At 38.7% G+C, this 24440-nt stretch overlaps 1 protein-coding gene across 1 annotated transcript; it reads left to right on the top strand.

The window, feature by feature from the left end:
* Window positions 1-334: 334 nt before the first annotated feature.
* LOC110703739 (galactan beta-1,4-galactosyltransferase GALS3-like) lies at window positions 335-18104 on the top strand. Its single transcript, XM_021881522.1, has 2 exons — window positions 335-1735; window positions 17038-18104. The coding sequence occupies exons 1-2, from the start codon at window positions 645-647 to the stop codon at window positions 17384-17386; spliced, it is 1440 nt and encodes a 479-aa protein (XP_021737214.1). The 5' UTR covers window positions 335-644; the 3' UTR covers window positions 17387-18104.
* The last annotated feature ends 6336 nt before the right edge of the window (window positions 18105-24440 follow it).

The raw sequence follows: 24440 nt of genomic DNA, 5'->3' as shown, positions 1-24440 counted from the left end.
TTTTTTTATTTATTTATTTTTTATTTTTAGCTCTCCTAGGTTGTAAACTTGTAAAATTTTTTAATTTATATACTTCCTCCGTTTTTAAATACTTGCTCCACTTTTCTTTTCCGACCGTTTTTAAATACTTGATCCATTTACTTTTTTGGAAAGTTTTTACAATATTTAATTTATTTCTCACACTTAGTGGACCCAACATAATACTCTCTCTCCTCCTATTCTTTCACTACTTTTGTTTTTTTTAATTTTTTATTTTCTCAAGTACCCCACTACCTCCATATTTTATTACTTTCTCCAAATTCTCCTAAAACTCCGCGTATGGAGAAATGAAGTAAGTATTTAAAAACGGAGGGAGTGGTTCTCTACTTCTCTTGAAAAAAAAAAAAAATCAGCTTTGAAAACGCTCTCAAGTCTTAACCAAACGCAGCAAAAGACATTTTTCTCGCGTAATAAACCTCGTAGTAATCGTTTTAAAAAAAAGTCTAACGAGTTGAAGTTGGTGGAATTGACGTGGTAACTCCAAAAGTACAAGACAACTAAGCAAGATGCTTCTTTAACATTTTCAGACCAACTCCCCGCCTCTCTGAGTCTTTTTGTAGACGGCGATCTTCCATCGTAAAACTCTTCATTTTCACCTCCTTACAATGGTAAAAGATCAGAGAATTCGTAAATCATCTGACAAAAACTTGTTGATAGGATTTACCTGCAATTCCGCCGCCGCATTTAAACTCATCCTCGCCGCCCTCCTCCTCCTCTTGATCTGTACTTGCGCCGTTTTCCTCCAATTCCTCCCCACTTACTTCCCTCCTTTCTCTTGCGCCACCGCCAACACCACAAACATCGCACAACCACCCCCACCAAAAGTAGATCAGATTCTCGAACACGGCGTAGTTAAACGATGGTTCCAACCATTTGGGTCCGCCGCGTATAGCTTTATCTTAATGTCCGCCTACCGCGGCGGGCTCAATACTTTTTCCATCATTGGTCTGTCCTCAAAGCCACTGCAAGTCTACTCTCGCCCTACGTACCTTTGCGAGTATCAAAATTCGAATAATAACAGCTCATCTTTTGTCAAAGCTTATAAAATTCTCCCTGATTGGGGGTTCGGAAGGGTATACACTGTCCTCATTATCAACTGTACATTTCCTGATGGAATTGTAGATGATTCATCCGTTGGTGGCCAGCTTATTCTTCATGCCCCGGATACTAATCGAAGGAACAACTCGCTCATTGCTGTAGTGGAACCACCGAAATCATGGGATGTATCTCATTTTGTTTCCCCTCCGAAATACGACTACCTCTACTGCGGTTCCCCACTCTACGGCACCCTCAGTCCTCAGAGGATGCGAGAGTGGATCGCGTACCACGTGAGGTTGTTCGGGGAGAAGTCTCATTTCGTAATCTTCGATTCCGGAGGGATCCACCCCGAGGTCTTCGAGGTGTTGAAACCTTGGATGGACCTCGGGTATGTTTCCTTGCAGGATGTTAAGGAGCAAGAGAGATTTGACGGGTATTATCATAATCAATTCCTTCTTGTTAATGATTGCTTGCATCGATATCGTTTCGATGCTAAGTGGATGTTCTTCTTCGATGTGGATGAGTACATTTATGTTCCTCCGAAGTTGTCACTTAGATCCGTCACTGATTCGCTCGAAGAATTTACTCAGTTCACGATTGAGCAGGTTCCCATGTCTAATAAGCTCTGTCTTACTCAAGATGCTGGCAAAACATCCAAGTACGTTTCAATTTCTTACTCTATCTTAATTTTATTTCTGTTCATATGTTTATATTAAGATTATTATTGATAGAAATTGTTATCATTTAAATTTGTAATGGACATGGTTGATTAATAGATTTGAGGTTCCCTCACAATAGGATGGCAGAGTAACATAGATATGAAGCTTAGATGTCTTAGCTAGGCCTCCTATTTCTGGGTATGAGGTTAATTTTGGCACATCCGTAATTAATTTTGGCACACTAGTGAGAAAAGCATAAAAAAGTGTGCTCTCACATAAAGTTGTGCGAAAATCAATTTTTGGTGTGTCAAAATCATTTTCCGAAAAAATAATATACTTCCTCCGTATGGTTAAAGGGCTATAATGACGTCATAGATGGGTTTAATGGGGGTTTGGTAGTAATCGCAACATCTCAAAAAATTTTGCGGTAGTAATTGGAAAATTATCCAAAAGTATATTGAAAAGATAGATTTACATAAGGTTTGTAAAAAAAAATAGAGAGAGAAAGTAATAAAATTACATAGAAAATCAAATTTTTATATGCGGTAGCTAATTTTACACAAATATTGTTGCAAATTGGTGGATGTTTTAATGTAAATGAGTCATTCTTTTTGGGACTAAAATTAGGTTAAATGGGTTGTTCTTTCCGAAACGGAGGGAATAATATTAATAGTTGTTGGAAAAGGTAAATTGGGTAAACATGTTGGAACTAAAATTTGTCCATAAGAACATTCCCAACAATGAGCAAAAATTGGTTTTCCCATTCTCTCTCTACCCACTTTCTCTCTCTTTCATCCCATGAGCATTTTTGTGTTCATATTTTTATCCCACCAATGATCAAAAAAAATTTTCTTCCCCATTCTCTCTCTAGTACATCTTCTCTCTAATACCCTCTTATATTTCTCTCTATTATATTATTTTTGATTCTTTTTTTTTACTTGCATTGTGGACCCATATGATTACTATTCATCTTAAAAAAATGCTCATCCTATGAGCAATTTTCATTTTGCTCATGAGCATTTTTCAATATGCTCATTGATGGGGAACATCTTTTACCATTTTTGCTCATGAGCAAAAAAATGCTCATTGATGGGGATGCTCTAAGGGACCATCAAAAGGTGACGAAGAGAATAGTTATTTTGGTATGTCTTTAAGAAATTAAAACATGTATTGAATTTGTAGATTTTTTTTTTAGTAACTATATTTAATTTTCCTACAAAGACTATATTTAATTTTCCTACAAAGTCATGTTATAAATCTATTCCGTATTAGCCAACATGCTAAGCAAACGCTGTGGATAACCGAAGTTGGTGTGCTGATATTTTCTGAAATTAATTTTGGATGGTGCTTTCGGCTTTGTAATTGAATTCTAGAATTTTGATATTTGACGGAACTTAACTAAATTCATAGTCCACAATAGGCAAAGCTTGATTTTGTGCCAAGATATCCAATTATTTTGAAAAGGACAAATTGTAACTGTTTTCAAATTCGTCTGAGTTCATTATAAATGTTTTATTGCTCGTATTAAATACTTAATTAAGAATTTAATTATTTCTAGATACATCTTTAGTTCTTTACCATATTGCTTCTAAGAGCAAGTTTAGCCCAAGTTTTAAGATTTGGATGTGACATTATTTTCGGTAGTCTCCATTGAAAATGATGTCATCAAATTCTTGTTAAGACTCACTAAGACTTACACAAATTTATCACTTTAGCCCTAAGACTTAAATATTTGACATATTATATGTAGAAAAGTGTAAAAAAAAAAAAAGGGATAATAAAAATAAAAGTAAAGTAGGTGAAACGGGTCTCAATCTCAAGTCTTAAGTTGAGTCTTGAAATTTCAAGATTCAACTTGAGACTTGCGTGAGATTTTTGAAGAAAAATGGAAAAAGTGTTGAGTATAAATCTTAAGATTCAAAATGATCATGTAGATTTTGATTTGTATATTAAGTCTTAAGTATTTGAGAGTGTTGAAAAAAATGGGAAAAAACTTAAAAGTTGGGGCTAAACTTGCTCTTATGCCTCTACCTATTCTTTGCAAGTTTAACACCAAAACTGAGGTAGATTTTGATTTGTATATTAATATTTTGTCCCTTTGTTTGATGCTATTTTAGCATCAACATCTTCCTCTAAACAACTTGCACCGAACAATTACAAAAATTAAAACAGCTGTACTAGTTTCAATTTTATTAATTTATGTGGCTAATGGCTATCAACTTTGTCCAATGACTCATTTATCACATGACGTACTGCATGTGTACGTGAATGTGATTGATAATTATGTGCAAATAAATAATCCGTATTATTCATAGTAATTAATTACTCTTGTCTATCGAAACATGTCAAGACTTGTTGGAGGATTAGTTATTTTACTGATAAATATGATGGGCTTGTTTCTTGTAATACTTTTTTTTGGGGGGGGGATATCTAGGCATCAAGCTGACCTAGTTTATGCAATGCACACACTTTGGTGCAAAGTACTGGACCCCATTAAATAATAAATATCCAGCTTGGTCTAAATTTTGATCTAATATGTATGCTGCGCTAATGAACGTAGTACATAAGAGCATCTACAATTAGTGCTGTCAAATTTCAAACCGAAATCGTTTAACTGTCCGAAACCGACCGACTCAAATGAGAACCGAATCGATTAAAAACCGATTTTTTTGAAACCGAAAATCCATCCGAACCGTATTTTAGTAAACCCGAAACCGAATCGACCCGAATAATGTTAAACCGTAAAAGAACCGAACCCGTTAACAAATCGAACCGAATATAAACCGAACTGAAAGAAAACCGAACCGAAAAAGAACCGAACCGTATCTAACCCGAAACCGGTTCCAACCCGAAACCGTTTAAACTGGCAAAAAAACCGCTTACACCAAACCGTTAGCAAACTGCTACCCGTTTGCACCGAACCATTTAAAAACTGAACTGATTGTAAACCGAACTGGTTATAAATCGAACCGTTTATGAACCAAACCGCTTCTAAATCGAACCGTTTACAAACTTTTTTATATAATTAAATGGATTTTTTTTTAACGGGGATATAATTAAATAGATTAAATATTAGAAATCTTAGAATATTTTTTTTTAATAGCAAGGAAAATCATTCATTAAGGTCTTAAGGATAATCAGTGTTCACAAACAAGAGCAAAACAAGCAGGCTCAGGCCCTGCCTCAAACTATTAGCAACACTACTGCCTCTAGTCATGTATACATTTGAGGTGATGAAACCAAATGAACAAAAAGCTTGTAATATTAAGTACCAAGGCTTGGCTGAAGGCGTAATAAATAAAATTAATTCACAGAGACTATTAAGCATATGATTACATTGATTCTGTGAGTAATAATGAAATAAAGATGGGAGTGTGCTAGTGACATGAATATGCTATTAGGCTATGTTTTAATTCAAATTCAACTATAATTTAGTAAACTTGAAATGAAATCGATATGAATAACGTTAATGTGGTTAAACAATCGAAGAACCGAACCAGTTATAAACTGAACCGAAAAAGAACCGAACCAGTTAAAAACTGAACCGAAAAAGAACTGAACCAGTTATAAACTGAACCAAAAAAGAACCGAATTGTTTCTAATCCGAAACCGTTTCCAACCCGAAACTGTTTGAACCGGGATAAAAAACCGTTTACACCGCACCGTTAACAAACCGCAACCCGTCTGCACCGAACCGTTTACTACCCGGACTGTTTACAACCCGAACCGAATTAAAACCGCTTAAGAATAAACCGAAACCGAATCGAACTGATAACTATTTAAACCGAACCAAAACCGACCCGTGAGACAATTAAACAGATTCCAAACCGACCCGATTAAATACCGAACTGAAACCGAACTGTCAAACCGTTTTGACAGTGCTATCTACAATGGGTAAATTACATGTACATGTAGCTAAAGATTATTACATCATTATTTCTCAAGCTACATGATTTAACTACAACCTCTATTATGACAAGTTATTTCTTTTGTAATTTTATTATATCCCACATGATGACACAAAATATATAAATACATTAAACAAAAAAAATTAATAACATTAGGTGAAATAAAACTATATAGCTCTATAGAGCTATGTAGTTGGCTTAGCCACAAGAGAGGTTGTGGCTCCACAATAGCTAGCATGTCTCTAGCAATTATTTAGAAATTGCTAACAGGTTCTTATGCACAACTATTGTGGATGCTCTAATGAAAAAAATGCTCCCTTCGTTTTTTTAAAGTGTCTATTTTTATTGTTGGTGTATATGATAACCTAAAATAGAATCGATTTTAGCGAGCATAACACTAGAAAAAACAAAATGAATATATTTATTAACTTAGAAAAATTTGATAGTTGCAGCCATTTAAATTTTAAAGTTTATATTTTGCAAATTGTAGCCTTTAAAAAAATTGCAAATTTCAGTTCAAGAGTACTAATAAATTGTAAATTGCAGCCTACTTCAATTTTTCATTGATTTGCATGCCAAAATAATGTTTTGTTAATGGTCATTTTAGCAATAAAGGGTCCAAATTGAGCTCAAAATTGTCAAAAAATTAGCTTAAGTGCCTCATTTTCGCGGCAAAAAATAATTGCACAGAAATTGATATATTTTTATATGCAAAATGAGGCACTTACGTTATTTTAATATTATGTCGATTTTGAGCTTAATTCGGAACCTTAAGGCACTAGCGGAGCTAGAGGGGGACACGAACAACTGCCCCTCACTTCCCCAAAAAAATTAGCTATATACATTATTGTGTGGGATAGTATATACTTCCTCTGTTCTTTTTTACTTAATCTGTTTCTTTTATCACGCTTGCCAATGCAAAACTTTAACGATCAATAACTTAAATTCTCCATAAGTAAAAATTATAAAAGTTATATATTATGATAGTACTTATTGAGACGAATCCAAAAAAATCATACATGAATATATTTTTCCTTACATATTATTTACAAAAGACGGTCAAAGGAGGGGGGTGAATAGTGTAAAAGTCAAATCAAGTCAAGTAATAAAGAACGGAGGAAGTATAGGATACTCCATACAAATGTGATGGAGTGGTGATGAGTGGAATTGTTTACAAGAAACCAGAGATTCAATCCTGGTGTTGTATTCTTTCCATTCTTCTGGTTTTTTCCCCTAATTTTTTTTAATGAAGAATCCTTCCATTTTATTTATTAACAAGTATTAAGTATATTTATTACATAATTATTATTATTATTATTATTATTATTATTTTATTATTATTAGTATTTATTACTTATTGATTATTATTATTATTATTGTTAATATTATTATTATTGTTTTGGGGTTTTTTGTACGTACCTGAATGGAGGGTGTGTACGTCCCTCGGGAGACAGATCTGCAATGCAACACTCGAACGGCCCAATCACCTGCAAAACAACGGACCCCGGGGGGGGGCCAGAGGTCCACCTCCGACGATCAAGTCAGTGACTGAAATAATGTATTTTAGAGAGAGAAAGTAGAGAGAAGGGAGAGTAAATGTGGGGGGCATTGCCCTTGGAGAGAGAATTAGATCCCCTAAATCTGATGTAATAATCAGTATTTATAGAGCATTGGGATATGTGCCTCTTAGGTTATTTAACCTAAGTAGATTGGCTTCCCAACGTTTTACGGTTTCTAGGGTTGTGGGCTTAAAGCCCATTTTCGCCCTTCTATCATTGAGTGACACGTGTCATGCTCTAATTGGCTCATTGAGCGTTGAGCTTGTGGACACGTGTCGAGGTGACATTGGTCCACATATAGGGGGTATTTTTTTACCCCCAAACATTAGCCCCTCGGAAGGGGTAATTTCTTTTTCAAGAGGAATTACTCCTTTCGAAATCAAGGCTTTATTTTCCGCTTGTTCAAAAGCTCTATGGGCGGCATATGTCTAGTTCAATGAAAGAGAGATTTGATTAACTTGGAAAATTTGATACCTTAAATGGTTTGATATTTTCTAAGTTAATCAATCATAATAATGATTGCCGAGTGAACTAGACAGATGACGACTTTTATTTCTTTTAGCCCCACTATGGTGGTCATATGACCTTTGGGTGACTTAAAATATTTTTGAGACGTTTGACATCCCATAAGGCAGGAGGCAAATGGCCGCCTGGGGGCAGGAGGCAAATGGTCGCCTGACTCTTCACAAGGCAGGAGGCAAATGGCCGCCTGACTTTTCATAGGGCAGGAGGCAAATGGTCGCCTGACTCTTCACAAGGCAGGAGGCAAATGGCCGCCTGGGGGCAGGAGACAAATGGCCGCCTGACTCTTCACAAGGAAGGAGGCAAATGGTCGCCTGACTCTTCATAGGGCAGGAGGCAAATGGCCGCCTGGGGTGTTTGTAATCCAATTATACTCTCAATGTCCCTCTACCCCGTTGGGAGGACTTGTATAATTTCGGAAGGTAATCTAGGTTAGAACTTTGGTCGATCACCGGCTGATGTCTTTTGGACATCTGGTTCCCGAAGACTTGGTCGTTCTTTAGATTACCCAGGTGAGGCGACTATGAGTTGATCAATGAGGTCGTTCAATTTTTGCCGCCTGCATGCGTACGTAAAGCAAATGATAGAGTGCTTTCTGCGACGATTGCACCCGGAGGGGTGTCGTCGGACGCCATATTTCACATTGGAGCAGACGAATTTACCAAAATGTATAACCATCCGGCCATTAGCCTCATGTCTTTTTCAAGACGGTTGTATAGCCATTGCACAACTCTTTTTTCCCCAATGGGAGAGTCTGTGCAATTTTGGAATGAAAAGCCTAAGTAAGAACTTCGGTCGGTCACCGACTGATGTCTTAGGACATCCGATGTTCCGAAAACTTAGTCGTTCTTTAGACTGTTCTGGTCAGACGGCTATGAGTTGACCAATTTGGTCGTTCAATCTTTGCCGTCTGCATAGGTACGTAGAGCAAGCAAGTAGGTTGCTCTCTGCGACGATTGCACCCGGAGGGATGTCATCGGACGCCATTGTCCATGTTGGGACAGACGATTTTATGAAAAAAGCAACCATCCGGCCATTGGCCTCTGGTCTAGGTTGAGACCGGCTGTATAGCCACTAAGCGGTTTTGTGCCTAGTATAGTTATCTGGCCATTGGCCGCATGTCACTCAGACGTTGAAATCGCTACTAAGTTTCAAACTTAGTTTATTATCCGGCCTTTGGCCTCACGTCACTTGGACGTTAGTTTAGCTACTAAGTTTCAAACTTAGTTTATTATCCGGCCATTGACCTCACGTCACTTGGACGTTAGTTTAGTAGCTACTAAGTTTTTAACTTAGTTTATTTTAATGCATCAACATTATTTAGAGGAGAGTAAGTCAATTGTTACCTCAAATATTCAATGCTTGATGCTTAACCCATGTAATTGGGTAGCTTAGCCCTTGAAGAACCTTGGAAGGCCGGCTGCCGAGCTTAACCGAATGCGAAGGGTGCTCGACACTTATGCCGCCTGCATTAAAGTTGAGTAGGACTATGGATGCGTGCAGCTTGAGTGCACTTATGTAAAAGATGATAGTAGCCGGCTGTATGCACTTATGTACAAGATGATGGCAGCCGACACCGTCTCCATTGTTGCTTTCAACACCATCATTTTCCGACTCGGAGGAGCTTAAGCTTAATCATAAGATAGCATGGGCTTTGATATGATGCCGCCTGGCTGGTGACATGCAGCTTGAGGCCAAGAACTCAAGTTCACAATTTTTTTTTTTTTTTTTTTTTTTTTTAGAATCATAATAATGATTTCCAAATTTGCAAGGTAGTGAGGCTCAAGGCTAAAGCAGCTCACGTTATTGAAGATAATACAACCGGTATTTGAGGAACGACTCACTATCTTGCTCTTCTTCAAATTTTTGGATAAAAATATGACCATATACAGCTCTTCAGCCGGGAAGGGTAGATGAGCAAAGCAGCCCCTACAGCACATACAGCCGGCCTTGATTGATAAAAAAAAGAAGCCATTGCAGCCGGCTTTGAGCTTGACCAAAATAGTCATGGCAGCCGGCTTTGAGCTTAAACAAAGCAGCTATGGCAGCCGGCTTAATCAAGGCAAGAAACAGCCCCACAACCGGGCTTAATCAAGGCACACAACAGCCCTGATGGCTGGGTTAGTTCATAAACAAAGGTGCCCTACCGCCGGACTGAATTGATGAGAAAATATGCCCTGCAGCTGGACTTAATTGGAGAGCCAAGCTGCTCCTACAGTCGGGATTAATCAAGGAGCATGGGTGCCTATACAACCGGGGTAAATTGTTGAGCATGGATGCCCATACAGCCGACTTTTGTGACAAGCAAAGCTGCCACTGCAGCCGGGGTAAATTGCAGAGACAATGTTAGTTAATTTTTTAATCAATATAGGGGGAAGTGTTGATGAACAAAGCATCCCCTGTCATCGACCTCGAAGAATCAAAGATACAGCCGATCCAAATTGGTTACAATGCTACAGCCAGGTTGACTTAGAGATGAAGCTTGAACCGTCTGGCCGGCCCTTACTCAGCTTGGTTGCCGCTTTGAATTGCTTTGAAAGCTTAAGAATCGGAACCGGAGATATCGCAAGCTCCTTATTGTAGTACCATGCGCCATTTGTCATTTCATGCCGCTTGCCTTGAACTTAATTTGCCGCCTGTGCTAGCTTATACATGGTTGAACACAAGTTCTCGAAGGTTGGTCGGCTTTGAGATGTCAAGCAACTGAGCTTGAAGAATGATTTTGATCACTGATTACACAGGCGGTTATTTTGCATAATAATGATGAACAAAGAAGCCCCTGCTCACATAGGCGAACGCATCCAAATTGGCTTTAGAGCCGTTTGAGTGCAGCCGGGCTTAATTGAGGCAAGAAGCAGCCCAAAGCCGGGATGGATAGATGAGCAAAGCAGCCCCTACAGTCGGTAGGTGTGGCTGCTCTCTCAAGGTGAGCTTCTTTGCTATATTAGAGGTCGTGCGGCTCCATGAGTACCGAGTGAGTGAGCTCAACTAATGAGATATGGAATTGAAGTTCGCTGCTAGAACAATCTTGAAAGCCAAGCTCTTGAACTCAAGTAAATAATTAGAGATTTCTTGCTCACTACTTAGACGGCATACATATAGCCACAGCCGCATACATCGAGTAATTTATAATGCCAGCCGCTTAAACAAAGCAACCCCTACAGCACATACAACCGGCCTTGATTGAAGAACAAAACAGCCATGGCAACCGGCTTTGAGCTTGAACAAAACAGCCATGACAGCCGGCTTAATCAAGGCAACAAACAGCCCCACAACCGGACTTAATCAAGGCAGGCAGCAGCCCCTCATCCGGGCTTCATTGATGAATAATGATCAAGTGCCGTCTGCTGATTTGATAATTATTTATACATGCAGCAAGGCTTCAACACATATATAGACGGATCTCGTAAATTGTTGAGAATGCCGCTTGTAGATGGAAGATGAAAAAATAATGCTAGCTTGTACATGCGGCTTTTCCATCATCCATACAAGCTGCTCTGTTGCAAAAGGAAGATGAATAAAGTAATAGACAAGCTTCTTCCACTAGTTAAATGAAATAGTAGTAGACTAAGCTTTGTGAATTAATGAACAAGCTAGCTGTCAAAAGCAACCGCTTGGTATTATCAATTATGCAAAGCATTTTATTGATAATTTTGATGAAAGCCCAATATTTCATGTAACCAAATAGGCTTGAGCAATGATGAACACAGCAGCCACACAGCCGGTTTAATAAAGAAAACAAAGCAGCCGCTTGCAGCCTCTTTGAGTATGAACCAAGCAGCCCCTAGAGCTGGCTTTGATTAATGAATAGAGCAATCCTATAGTCGGCTTTTGTGACGAGCAAAGCTGTCACTACAACCGGGGTATATTGGAGGGACAAGCTGCTCATACAACCGGAATTAATTGGTGACCATTTGGACCATGGCAGCCGCTTAACCGAGGCAGGAAATAACCCCTTCAGCCGGCTTTTGAGGATGGACAAAGCACCCCCATAGCCGGGCGGGCTTGATTGAGGAACAAAGCTTCCCCTCACCCGGGCTTGGTTGAGGCAAGTAGCAGGTCATTATCCGGGCTTAATAAGTCAATGACATAGCCGGTTTTTATGTAGAACAAATCAGCAGTTTGTAGCTTTATTTGGCTTAGTTGCCCTTTGACTAAGCTCATAATAATAATTTTTTTTTTTTTTTTTTTTTTTGTAATCATAATAATGATTGCAATTTATCTGCCATTGCAAGCTCACATCACAGCCGTTTTTGAGGTTGAACAAAGCAACTCCAGCCGGATTTAGTTGTCTACAATCCAGGCGGTATGGAGTTCAAATATAATAAATTGATTGATTACGACCTCGACGGCTTGGAGTAAGTTCGAGCTCAATGAGCCAATGCTGCAGCCGGAATAATAACTTGATGATTGTAACCGGCTGACCCTATTGATACTCACAGTCGTTTGAGGCCAAGCACACCAAACGCTTCTTGATGCTTGTTCAAGATTAAAATCGAACGCAGGCGGGCTGACACCATTGATAATGCTGACCGGCGGAAATGCTTGATGATGGTAACCGGCTGGCACCATTAATAATGGTGACCGGCTGCCATCCTTGATAACCACCAACGCTGGTTGGCTATAATTGCCGGGTCTGACTTGTTAAGGCAAGAATAAACAATGGAGTAGCTCTCCCTTTTTTCCACCAAAGTTGTATATACATACAAACTGGTAGAACATCAGTTAGGCGTTTTTTTCACCCCTTTCACCAAAATGATAATGATGAATCAACACAGCCGGGTGTGTCGATGAACAAAGCAGCCCCTGTCATAGAGCTCAAAGAGCCAATGACAGCCAGTCTAAATGAAGAACCAAGCAGCCCCTACGGCTGGTCTTTGAGAATTAACAAAGCATCACACAGCCGGGTACAATTGAGGCACAAGGTAGCCCTGCAGGCGGACTTAATTGGTGAGCAAAGCTGCCCTTGCAGCCGGCCTAACTGACGAGAAAAGCTACCCATACAGCCGGGATAAATTGATGAGAAGTTGAGCCATGGCATACTCCCCGTTTGTGTATGCTAACGCAAGAAAAAGACTTGGCCGCTTGTGTATGTTAACACAAGAAAATAGCTTGGCCGCTTGTGTATGTTACCACAAGAAAATAGTTTGGCCTTGAAGTGTCGCATGAAGAAATGCAACTACTCTCGAATGCCGATTGAGCTCCTTGATGAAAATTCCAATGTCAGACGGGTATGGGAGCTGAAATTAATGGAGTTGATCAAGAGCCTTGCGTAGTGGAGTAGTTGGTCCACACTACACTCCACCAAAGCTTATAATTCAATTTCACCAAAGTGTAGAATTCAAGCTATACTTCTCATAATGTTTTTTCATCATCAATTACCATTATAATTGACTCTAATATGCCGCTTGGGCTATTTTTCCCTTACATGATAACTGAAATGTAAACTATCAAGTTTAATAAAATTAACTTGAGCCGGCTTTTGATAAAGAAAACAGCCCTGCAACCGGCTTATTTGACGAGCAAAGCTGCCCAAATAATTGGTGAGCAGAGATGCCCCTGCTGCCACCATCGATAGTGATCACCGGTTGACACCATTGGAGCACAGCTAACCTTATGCCGCCTGCATTACATGATGACTATGCATTATGGGGTTCGTGCGGTTGCTATATTAGTTGCAAGGCCGGTTGTATCAATCAGGCAACCACTTAAATGCCGCCTGAGTTATTGCTAATCATGGAGCTCACAAATTACCTCAAATGGAGAAAAGTCGCCTATGTTAATAGGGAGAAGCTTATTAATGAAATAGCGGAGTAGCTTGGTAGATAGTGCCGGTTGTCCTATTGCAAGCAAAACCAACTGTTACTTGCACAGTGTCGGCCACCATAGTAAAAAGCAAGCCGCTCAATTTTAAAAATGAAAAAATGATGAATCTTAAAAATTTATTGTATTACATTATGTATAATACAATTAGTAACATTCATATATATATTTGTTAATATATATGATGTTGATAGTACCAAACTATCAATCATGAATAGCATGCGGCCATGATGTTGATAGTATCAAACTATCAATCATAAATAGCATGCGGCCGACTCATTGAATGAGTTGGTTTAAAATAGTGGAGTTGGCCAATTTAGCCGTCTCTCCCCTAATAACATTTAGATTAAACGGCATTGCCCTTTAACCTTCAAATATGCATGACTTAATCTGACAGGCCTTTTTGGCTGCCTGACTCTCAACATTCAACCTCACGACGCCTGATGTACTTGACATCCGGCCTCACGATGCCTGCTACCTCCCAAAGGAGGCTCCCCTCTTGAGTCGGTAATCCACTACCGTTGTGTCATTACAGATGTGTCTCCCCACAGACGGCGCCAAATGTTTTGGGGTTTTTTGTACGTACCCGAATGGAGGGTGTGTACGTCCCTCGGGAGACAGATCTGCAATGCAACACTCGAACGGCCCGATCACCTGCAAAACAACGGACCCCGGGGGGGGGGGGGGCGGAGGTCCGCCTCCGACGATCAAGTCAGTGACCGAAATAATGTATTTTAGAGAGAGAAAGTAGAGAGAAGGGAGAGTAAATGTGGGGGGCATTGCCCTTGGAGAGAGAATTGGATTCCCTAAATCTGATGTAATAATCAGTATTTATAGAGTATTGGGATATGTGCCTCTTAGGTTATTTAACCTAAGTAGATTGGCTTCCCAACGTTTTACGGTTTCTAGGGTTGTGGGCTTAAAGCCCATTTTCGCCCTTCTATCATTGAATGACACGTGTCATGCTCTAATTGGCTCATTGAGCGTTGAGCTTGTGGACACGTGTCGAGGTGACATTGGTCCACATGTAGGGGGTATTTTTTTACCCCCAAACAATTATTATTATTATTATTGTTGTTGTTGTTGTTGTTGTTATTTATTGATTATTATTATTAGTATTATTATTATTATTATTATTATTATTATTTATTGATGATTATTATTATTATTTATTGATTATTATTATCAGTATTATTATTTCAATTATTATTGTTGTTATTATTATTATTATTATTATTATTATTATTTATTGATGATTATTATTATTATTATTATTTATTACTTATTGATTATTATTATTATTATTATTATTATTATTGTTAATATTATTATTATTATTATTGTTGTTGTTGTTGCTGTTGTTGTTGTTTGTTGTTGTTGTTGTTGTTGTTGTTGTTGTTGTTGTTGTGTTGTGTTGTTGTTGTACGAATTGAACTGAACTGAACTTAAATGAACTGAACTGAACTGAACTGAAATTATGAACTGAACTGAACTGAACTGAAATTATGAACTGAACTGAACTGAACTAAATTTCAACGGAAGAGAACATACCCTAAGTATATATTTAAGTAATAATTTTTATTATGAATTTGCATGAACAAAACCCCCTAAATTACGTTTGTCATAGGATATTATAAATCAAGACTACCGCATTTAATAGCCTATATTATTTAATGTTCGAATTTTTCAAAAATTCCGAACTCGCAAGCGGTTATTTTTGGAGGAAAAATTGGTATATGGTGTTGAATTTTTATCAAGTAGTATTTTGGAATTTTTGAGTTGTACACGTAAGTATTGATGTTTTTTCCCAAATATTTTTGTCAAACTATGTAATGTTCATCTATCCCCCCTCCTCCCCGATTTAATATGCCTGGCTCCGCCCTTACCTTAAACACTAAAATGGCCCCTAAAATTTTAACGGGATATTTTTTGGCATTAAAATTTATATAAAAAAAAATTCAAACTGGATCGCAATTTACAATTTTTTAGTACTTTTGGGTTGCAATTTGGATTTTTTAATTTTAAATGGCTTCAATTGGCAAAAATTAAAAAAAAAATAAATAACTTTAAATGGCTGCAATTGAAAAATTTTCTTAACTTAAAAAAGACTAATTTAAGTGCACTTGAAAAAAATAGAAGAAGTATAAAATTAAGTCTTAGCTTTGTATTAATGTTTATTTTTCAAATACATATTTTTAAACTTTTTTATTACAAAAATTAAAGACATTATGTGTAGCATACACAGACGTGTTTTTATAATCTAATATGAAATCAGTTAATGAAATTATGTGATCTAAACATACTTTAAGTAAATGTATCAACTAGAGTGACCAAAAAAGTACATTTTTTAAAATTGTCCCAATACCCTTAACTATATAGTTTTAGGCAAAAGAATAAAATAATACTTCGTATAAGAGATGATATGGTTTAGGGCCTAATCATATTTACTAAACTGAACTGAACTGAACTGATTGGAGCTGAACTGAACTGAACTGAAAAATTAAAATGCATAAAAATATATGAAAATGTTTATAAAAATTAACAACTGAGCTGAACTGAGTTGAACTGAATTGAACTGAACTGATTAGAGCTGAACTGAACTGAACTGAAAATAAGTAAATATGAACAGGCCCTTAAAATTAAAAAATAAAATAAAATAAAATTGAAAAAGTAAGAGAGAATATAAATGGGAATTACTACAATTAAAAAGAGAAGGAGAAAAATATTATAGAATGATAGTGGGGTTTAGAAGAAGAGGGAGAAATAGTATACAAATTATAATGTTAGGGTTTTCAATTTTGAGAAATGAGACATTTTAAAAAAAAATGTTATACATAAACCTTACGGCTATATATAAGCATTGAATTTACTCTTGGAAAATGTATAAAGTTAGGAATGCATGACAAAAACAGCGCAAATCGGTGTAATTAGTGTGTTTTTGTCATGTTTTTCTAAATTTAAACAATTTTCAAGAGTAAATTCAATGCTTATATGTAGCCCTTAGGGTTATGTATAGCATTTTTCAAAAATATCATAAAAATAAACATTAATACACTGATTTACACGTGTTTTTGTCATAAATTTATAATTTTTTTACAAAATCCAAGAGTAGAATTTATTATTATTATTATTATTATTATTATTATTATTATTATTATTATTACTATTTTAGAGAATATATAGCCTTAAGAATTACATATTGCATTACCTTAAAAAAAAAAATCAAAAAAAGGGTTGTTTTCAATGTTTTGTAAGGAGCTGCGCTTGTAGGGACAGGGAAACGTGTGAGTATTGGCATTTGATTTTTCTCTAAAAATGCCTTAATGATAAGATTCTTGATTGAAAAGCATCATTTTCTATAATAATAACAGTGTTGTAATAAATCCATTGAACTTCCCACTATTTGACTTGATCTTTCCTTTTGCTACACCGTTGATGCTTCTAATTGACACAATACTCACTTTGGTTACCCTACACTATCATTTTCAGAAAATGGGTGATGGAGAAGCTTGTATATAGAAACGTAAAGAAAGTAGCAAGGAGGGACCGGAAGTACGCGGTACAACCACGAAACGTATTTGCCACCGGCGTTCACTTGTCTAAGAACTTCCAGGGTGAGTCTGCTCATAAAACCGAAAAACTCATCAAGTATTTTCACTATCATGGTACAATAGCCACTCGCCGGGATACATGTCAACAATTTACCAACGACACTTCAATAACAATAGGAGACGACACCCCTTTCGTTCTAGAAACTAACATGAGATTGATCACCCCAAGTATCAAGAGGTTTGAACTCGAAACCATTGGAACTATACTTCAATCTACAAAGCAATGACAAATACACTTCACTAATAATGTGATAGATCATTACATCAACAATGTTCGCCATAAGAACATGGCCAATTTTTATTTTTTATTTTTTTATGTTACAAAAATTTGTAACATTGACGAACAATGTTAGAAGAGAGGGTCAAATCGAGCTGGCTGAGTAAGTGGATAAAGGCATCCTCTACTTTTTTTTTTAATCTTAAAAGTCATTAAATGACATAAGTCTGACAGCTGGACCAAGCGAAGCTTGGAATTAGATAATTGAAAATTTGAAACCCACATCATAGGATTCTTGATTTCCGTATAGATGTACAATTGCACATGCTACTCTTTTTCTTCATTAACTTTATTTTTTTCTTTGAAAAATTTGATTTAAATAATCCAACCTTTGACGTATTTATCTTTAATAATTCAACATTTTGATTATTATACAATAATCCAAGCTTTATATCTCATTCTATTTTATCAGGCCAATATGACCACTTACCTGATGAACCGGTTTTTTTTTCCATTTTTTTTAAAACCTCTTTTCATTTTTTAAAAAATTCAATCAAAATAAATAAAGAAAAAAAAGGGATTTGTTAAACATCGCCCACAAATTACTACATAAAGCCCACAAAATTCACTTGGTTTGACAATATTGCCCTTAACCTAAAAAAAACGCTCACACCCTCATCACTCAAACTCTCATCGCTCATCTTCTTTGAACCTCTCTAAAAAAAAAATTCAAACAACGGCAATGTCGAGGCGGCAAGGCAAGGAATTGGCGGCGGCGGAGGGAAGGAGGTCCCAAGGAGGCAAGGTACAATTTGTAAAAAAAAAAAAAAAAAAAGGAAAAACCGCCGTGACGGAGGCGGGGCGCGTTGGCTGGACGCCCAGCAAGCGGTGGTGGCGCCAGCTGCAGACGCCGCCACCAGTAGGCTGGCGCCTGGGCTGGACGCCATAGCCACGGTTGTGGCGTTTATTCAAGACGCCGCAGCCGTAGCCTTGGCGTCCAGCCCAGGCGCCAGCCCACTGGTGGCGGCGTCTGCAGCTGGCGCCACCACTGCTGGCTGGGCGTCCAGCCAAGGCGCCCCCCCCCTTTTTTTTTTTTTTGAAATAAAATATTGTTTTTATTTTTTTTTTAATTTTTTTTTGTGTAATATATTTTTGAAATGTTTTTATATTTTGTTGTTTATTTTTATAAATTTTTTCAATTTTGTCATATTTTTTCTATGTTTATATTTTGTTTACAATTATTTGTATGGTTTTAGTTTATTTGATTTGGGAGTGGTAGCTATTTTTCGTATAAATTTTTGTATGTTTATATATTTTAAAATTTTGTGTAGAATTTACTGGGTCGTCATGGTGCGGGGAAGAATGTAGAGCTTCTTAGTAGAAGCTATTCAGTGGAGAGGTCGGGGCATAGACATGTCAGATCCCGTGGTATTTCGGCCTCAGCTCGTAGAGAACGGATCCACTGTCGGGATGAGGATGACGATGACGATGATGATGCTGAGGAGGGTGACCAGGAGGAGGAGCAGGAGGAGGGCGCAGATGAGGATGAGGATGTGGACGATGGCAATGGACCGTATGATGATTACAGTCCATTCAGTCAAAGGGTTGATGACATGTACGAGACACATATGGTGGAGGTGCGTAAGGGTAGGGGTGGTAGGTTTGTTAGTAGATCTGGCACATCATCTGCGTCCACTGTATCTGGGGCAAGTAGGAAACGGTCGAGGGCCAGTAATGATTCTTGGGTTGTTAGGAGTGAGGTGCCCGGTGGGCCTGTTGACGGGAGTGTGATTCCTAGCTTTCTAGGACACATAGCTGCCCGTATTTGGGAGGACCAGGAGAGGCCTTCAGTTACGGGTTTGTTGAAATGTCATACCCGGGAAAAGACTTGTAGCTTTTTGCGTACATGGGCTGAGGCTTGGCCGGCGGAGAGCGAGATGTTCGAGCGACTGGAGGGCACTGGGGTGAATCACGTTCCTGCCACCATGCCCGATAAGATTAACAGTACGCTGATCACGGCTTTCATTGAGCGATGGCAGCCGGATACAAACTCTTTCCACCTTCCGTTCGGTGAGATGACGATCATGTTACATGACTCGAGGCCATTCTGGGGATTCGTGTTGAGGGTAAACGACTTTGTGCTGTGGCTGATGCGGATCAGGCAGATTTGCTGGCGGAGTTGTTGGCGGTGGACAGGGCTGCACTGTACACCGAGGCGCTAGGTGTTTGGGAACACGGAGGTGTGAAGATCGCATCCGTGTTGCAGCGGTGTTTGTACCCCAGTGCACGTAGGACGCACGACGCACAGCTGAGTGCTTATGTTTTTCTACTCCTCGGATGTACCTTGTTTCCGGTCATGATATAGCGCATCGTCGAGGGACTACGTCGTGCAATGGCCGGATATCATGACCGGGACGTGGGACCAGTTTCCGATGGTGGCCCGCTTATGGACTGCGGAGTTGCAGCGGCCGCCCTCTGGGGTTACTCCCATGTGTGACCATTACTACATGGAATGGTTCAACCGGTATTCGCACCCGAGGTTGATCGCAGATCTCGACCACAGCGATGATGATTATGTGCCACCGCCTACTGCCATGGAAGCGGTATGTCTTATATTATATTTATCGTTGTCTTTTAATTAAGTTTTATATGTTGTTATTGTATTTCATCTTCTGTTTTTTGTTGTATGCAGTGGATGGGAAAGATAATGCAGGACGTACAGAAACTCTCTCTTGAGAAGGACAGCATGAGTGCAACAGGGAGAGCTGTTGTTGATAGTCTGGAACAGACCCTTGCGCAGTGGGAGTCGTCGTCGAGGAGGGATTACTGATGGTTTTGTCATTTTATTTATAGAGCATTATGTTGGACATTATGTTGTAAGATTGTAACATTTTAGATTGTTCTTTTAGCTTCCAACTTAAACATATTATCAGTGCTGTTTTTAAATTTTGATATAACCGTTCGTGGATTACAAATAAAAGAGCAACGTACAAATAAGATTACAAATAAAGAATGTAAACATGAAAAACTAAAATGCAGCTAGGGTGTTCCATTCGTGGATCCGGTCATGATATAGCGCATCCCAACCCTCTACGCTCGCTGTGCGAATGTTGTACCACCGAGGTATAATCGGTGGCACTGGAAAATCGGTTGACATGTCTAGTCGGATGAAATGTCTGTATGACGACCCAAGAAACGCAATAGCTAGCTCTCTGACCGGTGTGGTGACAGTCTCACGCAACCGACAATAAGTGGTTCGATTCGGGAAACAGCTCTGCTATGGGGGCAAAGAGACCTCCCTCACAGTCGCTGACGATGGCTGCTGGATGAACATTATGCCCGATGTAGTTTCTCAGTTTCTCCAACACCCAATAATAACTTGGAGCCGTCTCATCCTTGATGATTGCATGACCAATCAGAAAGTTCTGGTTCGTTGGAGTCATCCCCATGATCTCAACCAGTGGGAACTTGTACTTGTTTGTCTTGTATGTTGAGTCGATCAAAATCACAAATGGCCAAGACTTGATCATATCAGCACAATCAGGATGCACAAGGAAAAGATGAGTCACCTCCGCTGTATCTTCATCAGAATCAAACCAGAACAGGTAACCACGTGATTGTGCCTGGTGTAGCAGCTGCTGTATAGGGTTCCTTCCCTCTGACCGTTCAAACCTGAGTTGCTGTCTGACGTTGTAGATGTGTCTTCGGTTTGGATGGTCTTCTGGAAATTTCTCTAACACAGATGCTAATATTTTAGCAGGCTTGACTTGAGCATCACTCATTTCTTTCACAACTAGTTTCGCAGCAAGACTTAAGCCGCTCAGTTGTCGATGACCCTCTTCATATACTATCATCTCATGGTTGTGATACCCCCATTTAGAGTAACCAATCACTTCCCAACCGTCACGACTCCGTAGTTGTCGAACCTTTACTCTGAACTCACACCCACAACCTTTCCGCTTTGTATCAAACCGAGTGGCTGTACGAAAATCTCTTTCTTCTCTTTTGCGATAACGGTCACATCTCAAAATGCGATCCATTCTACCATCCCGTTGAGATTTATGAGTTACTACTACCAAGCAAAATCCAGCTGCAATTGCAACCTGTTTTGCCCAATCAATCGCCTGTTGAGCTTCTTCGAATGGACCATCATGTCCAAATATCCCACTGTAATCATTTCCGTCTCCACCATATTCCTGCATCAATTATATATTACAATAAATACATTTAACGGATAATACATTTAATTTCTATATTTACACAGAATTAACACAAAAAAAAAGCATAATTATATATAATCAAACTTAATTTTTATAAAAACCCAATTCGAATTTTCAAACTAAATTTAAAAATATACCATTTCGAATTTTCAAACTTAATTTTAAAAAAACCCATTTCGAATTTTTTTAAAAAATTATTTTCGATTTTTTTTTAAAAAAAAAATTAAATAAAAAACAACAAAATCAAAAAAGAAAAAAAAAATTAATTTATAAGGGTGGCGTCTGCCAGGGCTGCCACAGCCACTGGACTGGCGCCTAGCAGGGCCGCCTCAGCCAGTAAAGTGGCGCCTGGCCAGGACGCCAGTCTGGTGGTCTGGGCGTCTGGGCTGGACGCCACTCTGGTGGTTCTGGCGTCTGGCTTGGACGTCCAGGCTACGGATTGGGCGTCCATCCTAGGCGTCGGAGCCACTCCGACGGTAAACCGTGAATTTTAACGGTGACTTACCTCGTTTTCCGTCGACGACGACGTACCTACGGCGTCCCCCGCATCTCCGGCCTGCCCTCCGGTCTCCCCCGGCGAGCCAGTACGGCTCCACATTTTTTTAAACCGAGATTATTTCAATTTTAGAAAATGGGCATAATAGTCACACCAAATCATATTTGTGGGCTTTATATGATAATTTGCAGGCGATGTTTAGCGTTTCACAAAAAAAAAAAACCCCTTCATTTCTCACCCTTCCCCAGCCTTTCCCACTTCCCCAAACCCACCACCCTCCTCTCTTTTTCTCCTACCCCATAGCTGCCACCACCGCAACACCACCGTCACTGGGTTGGTGCCCACTCAACGACCCCCAGCCACTAGAATACCATTCCTTATTGCTCCAACCGACAACCCCCATACAACCTCTCTCCTCTTTCGCCTGAAACCACCACACAGCCCTCATCGCCACCGCACCACTGCCCATACGTCAACCAAAGCACCCATTCAACAGCGAAGCCTCGAACAACAGTCGTTCAAGTAATTCACAACAACCGCCCACTTTGGCCACAACCAACGGTGGCCGTAACATCTCACCACCACCATGGCCGCCATCTCTAAACCACCGCAAGCAGCCACCAATTACAACAACATCGACCTAAATTAGGGGTAAATTCTAAGGTTTTGAAGATCGAAAATTTCCTACAAATGGAGGGAAATTGAAACAGAGAGAGAAAGAAAGAAGAAGAGAGATTTGGAGGAGAGAGAATTTAAAAAAATCGGCGGTGGCTAGGGGTACGGTTTTTCATAGTTTCGATGGTGGGTGGGTGTTTCTGGATTCGAAGTCGGGTTTCTGGGTTCGGGATGTCGTGTTTCGACCAAGGTGGTGGCTGGTGGATTGGGGTTCCTTGCTGCCGGAGGTGAGGTTGAGGTGTGGTGGGCAAAGGTCTGGCCGGAAATGGGTAGCCAATCATGGAGGTGTGGAAGGGAGGATTGGAGGAAGAAGATGAAGAGGAAAGGAAAAAAAAAAGTTTTTTTAAAATAAAAATAAAAAAAAATCTGGACAAATAATAATGCGACACGTGGCAGGTGACATATTATTATAGGTTAAGTGACCTGCATGGCCTAATAAAATAGAACACTCCACAAAGCTTGGATTATTGTATAATAATCAAAAGGCTGGATTATTAAAAACAAATACGTCAAAGGTTGGATTATTTAAATCAAATTTTTCTTTTTCTTTTCTTCAATACTTTAAGCATTACAGTAATATTATCTTTCTTTTTTTAATGTATTTTTTAACTTCGTATTATCCGTTGCAGGTAGTCATTTATTTTGTTTTACACAGAGAGAAGTTGTGATTCTTGTGAATATTCTTCTCCTTTTGTCCTTTATAAATGAGTTCGATCTTCGAATGTAATTTTGTACAGAAAAATTGCAAGAATTGAAAACTAATTTTTTTCATTTAATTTTTTAATAACTTACAATATTATTTGTGTTCATAATTTAAAATAGAGTAATGCTATACATAGCCCTTAGGGCTATATATAAGCATTGAATTTACTCTTGAAAAATGTATAAAGTTAGGAATTCATGACAAAAAACACACGCAAATCGGTGTAATTAGTGTGTTTTTGTCATGATTTTCTAAATTTAAACAATTTTCAAGAGTAAATTAAATGCTTATATGTAGCCCTTAGGGCTATGTATAGCATTTTCCTTTCATATCCTTGTAATTTAATTGTAAGTCCCTTGACTGATCTATAGCGAGGGTGTTTGCAATAATCAATGTCAATAGAGCTAGCAATCCTAACCTGACCCGATCCGTGAGCCGAAATTGACCCAAAAACATCAACATGAAGCTGACCCGAACACAAAGCTGACCTGACCCGACCCAAAGTGGAATTAACCTGAACTTGACCTGATACCCGAATTGACCCAATACCCGAAGTGACTCAATATCTAAATTGACCCAACCCGATATAAATCGACTGACCCGAAGAGACCCGAACTATACCCGAAATGACCCGACTATAAAATTAACAAATACTCATAATAACCTAATTAACTAATTTAGGGCTTAATTACTTTACCTTAATAAACACTTATCAAAACTTGTTATTGTTACTATTACTTGTAAACACCCATTTCTGTCTCCCCAAAACTAAACCCATTGATGATTACCTTTCACGTTGAATCATAATCGAATGAAACGAAAGTGTGGAAAGCTTAGTGTTGCGGATAGTTTTAATTTCTTTTCTCTTCTCTCTGTTTTTGAAAACTCATTTTAAGAAAACAGCCAGTCCAGTTTGGTTGGTCCATGATATGGGTCCAATAGTAGTGTAGTTGGATGGGGCTTGACAAGA

This window comes from Chenopodium quinoa, unplaced genomic scaffold (genome assembly GCF_001683475.1).
Source record: "Chenopodium quinoa cultivar QQ74 unplaced genomic scaffold, ASM168347v1, whole genome shotgun sequence".
Lineage (NCBI taxonomy): Eukaryota > Viridiplantae > Streptophyta > Magnoliopsida > Caryophyllales > Amaranthaceae > Chenopodium > Chenopodium quinoa.
Note: the sequence above shows the minus strand (reverse complement) of the source record. Positions and strands in the feature narration are given on the sequence as shown.